General features: G+C 39.1%; 1 protein-coding gene across 1 annotated transcript in view; it reads right to left on the reverse strand.

Annotated features, from left to right (window-relative positions):
• Positions 1-1478: 1478 nt before the first annotated feature.
• LOC103584028 (spermatogenesis-associated protein 7-like) overlaps positions 1479-2361 on the reverse strand; it is a gene marked incomplete at both ends in the record, with an annotated part of 4351 nt that continues 3468 nt past the window's right edge. Inside the window, one exon of the mRNA XM_008565170.1 lies at positions 1479-1968. Coding sequence (XP_008563392.1) covers positions 1479-1968 — 490 coding nt within the window. The remainder of the gene's footprint in view (positions 1969-2361) is intronic.

Here is a 2361-nt window from a genome sequence, read left to right on the forward strand (position 1 = left end):
AAATGCTTCTTTTTCCTTTTGATTAGCAGCTAGATTTCAGATATGGTAAGACTAGGGAAGTAGGAACTACTATCTTTACAACATTCATAAATGTAATCATAAAGAGATATGATAAACTTGCTTTCCTCATTTCTCTTCCACTTGACAAGTCATATCATAGATTCAATTCCTTAATTATTTGATTAAATGTATCCAGACTCATCTGATATTAGTGTACCTCTTATCTATACCTAAAGAATACTCGTCTTGGGGATGGCTGGTTGGCTTAGTTGGTTAGAGCGTGGCCTTGTAACACCATAGTCAAGGGTTTGGATCCCCTTAACAAAGAGCTGCCAAAAAAAAAAAAAAAGCCAAAGCCAAAGAATATTACTCTTAAATGGTTTTTTACTTTCTAAAATAACAAAAACCTAGTACCGGATACACTGTTTATGTAACTTTAGAAAAAACAATTACAGTCACAAATCGGCCAACTCTTAATACTTTACAAGCTTTGTTTCTTTAATCAGTTGGCAAACTTTTATTGAATATTCATCATGTGCCAGGCACTGTTATATGAAAATATTACTGAAGCAGATTATAATTTCCAGAAATCATCCTAATTGCCTGATTATTCCTGGGCAGTTACTGCCATACAAGACTGCCCTGAATATTTGCAGGGAAGAGAGCATAGGGGTAGTTAGATAAAGGGTTAATTTTTTTCCCCTCTATAGCCCACTGTTTTGCCACTTAAAAAAAATGTTTTTTAGGGCCGACCCCATGGCTCACTTGGGAGAGTGCAGCACTGGGAGTGGGCACTGGGAGTGCCGAGGCCGTGGGTTCGGATCCTATACAGGGATGGCCGGTTCACTCACTGTCTGAGCGTGGTGTGAGTGACACCAAACCAAGGGTTACGATCCCCTTACCGGTCACAAAAAAAAAAAAATTTTTTTTAAATTAAAAACATTTTTTTATTTATTGAAACATAATTGATTGTACATATCTACAGGGTACAGCATTGAATATTAATACCTGTGGTGTGCAAATGTGCTGCTCAAATCAGGATAATTAGTATATTCAACATTCTACAATGTAATCATTTTTTGTGGCCCTTTACCAATTTTTCACTAATTCCCATTCTCCTTCCCCCTTTCCCACTTCTGGTGGCCTCAATTCTGTTCTCTCCTTTTGAAAATTCAATGAATTATTGTGATTGTTGTATCTTTCTTTCTTTTTATAGTTATTTATTTTTTTAGCTTCCACTTATGAGTGAGGACTTGAGGTTTTTCTCTTACTGTGCCTTTCGCTTGACGTTTTGCCACTTTTAACACAAGTCAATAAGTGTATTCACACAAATGCTATCTGATGACATATTATAAGGATTCTCTGCAAGTATAATATTAAAAAACCTAAAAAATTTCTACAACCATGTTTGGAACAATAAGTAACATTCATATTTATAAGGAGCTTGGGAAGTTTAATAGCTTTTAAAAAAAATCTACTTTCATTCCCATACCTGCTCAATTCAGTCTGGGTTTCAGCTTCCATCCGTTGATCTGTAAAATCCTTTCTTCTTTTGGCAGGTGTATAATATCGATATTGAGACAGGAAAGATTTCGCTTCTGTTTTTAAAGTGCGTGGAGTGAACGGCAATTGTTTGTTAGAAAAGAGTTCAGAATGTTTATCTAAAAGATCCCCACTGGGTGCTTTTGAAATGACTAACTGAAACTGGTGGGAATTTGGGAATGCGCTCCTGGGCTTTCTGCCATACGTGGTTCTGGAGCACTGTTTCCTGGGCCTAGAAGCTGTGGAATCCATGCTGGACAGGGAGGTAGTGGAGTTGTTCTCAGTACCATTCATGAGGGCTTTGTTGGATTTAGGTAGATTTAGGTGTAATCTCTCTGAAGAAGGTACTAGTGACCTCGCAAGGGATGAAAATCCATTCATTTCTTCTATTAACACATCATTCTGGTCTTGGGGTTCCCCTGAGGGCTGAGAACATTTGATTTGATAGTCATCAACTGCATTGTAAATCCATATAATTGGGGATCTTCAGATTATACATTAAAAAATGGTTCCCCGGAGGTTTACAAAGTTAATTTATATTTTCCAGAAGATGTTACAATTTTATATAAAGTTCTATTCAAGTATTTGAATTAAGATATTAAAATATACTGTAATTCTGGGCCGGCCCGGTGGGACACTGCTACAGTGCGCCGCTTGGGAGCGTGGCGGCGCTCCCGCCGAGGGTTCGGATCCCACATACAGACCGGTTCCCGCTCACTGGCTGAGCGAGGTGCGGGCACAACACCGAGGGTTGCGATCCCGTTGCCGGTCCGGTCTGGTACGGGTGCGACACTGAGGGTTGCGATCCGTTGCCAGACA

This window comes from Galeopterus variegatus, unplaced genomic scaffold (assembly GCF_000696425.1).
Source record: "Galeopterus variegatus unplaced genomic scaffold, G_variegatus-3.0.2 Scaffold36209, whole genome shotgun sequence".
NCBI classification, from domain to species: domain Eukaryota; kingdom Metazoa; phylum Chordata; class Mammalia; order Dermoptera; family Cynocephalidae; genus Galeopterus; species Galeopterus variegatus.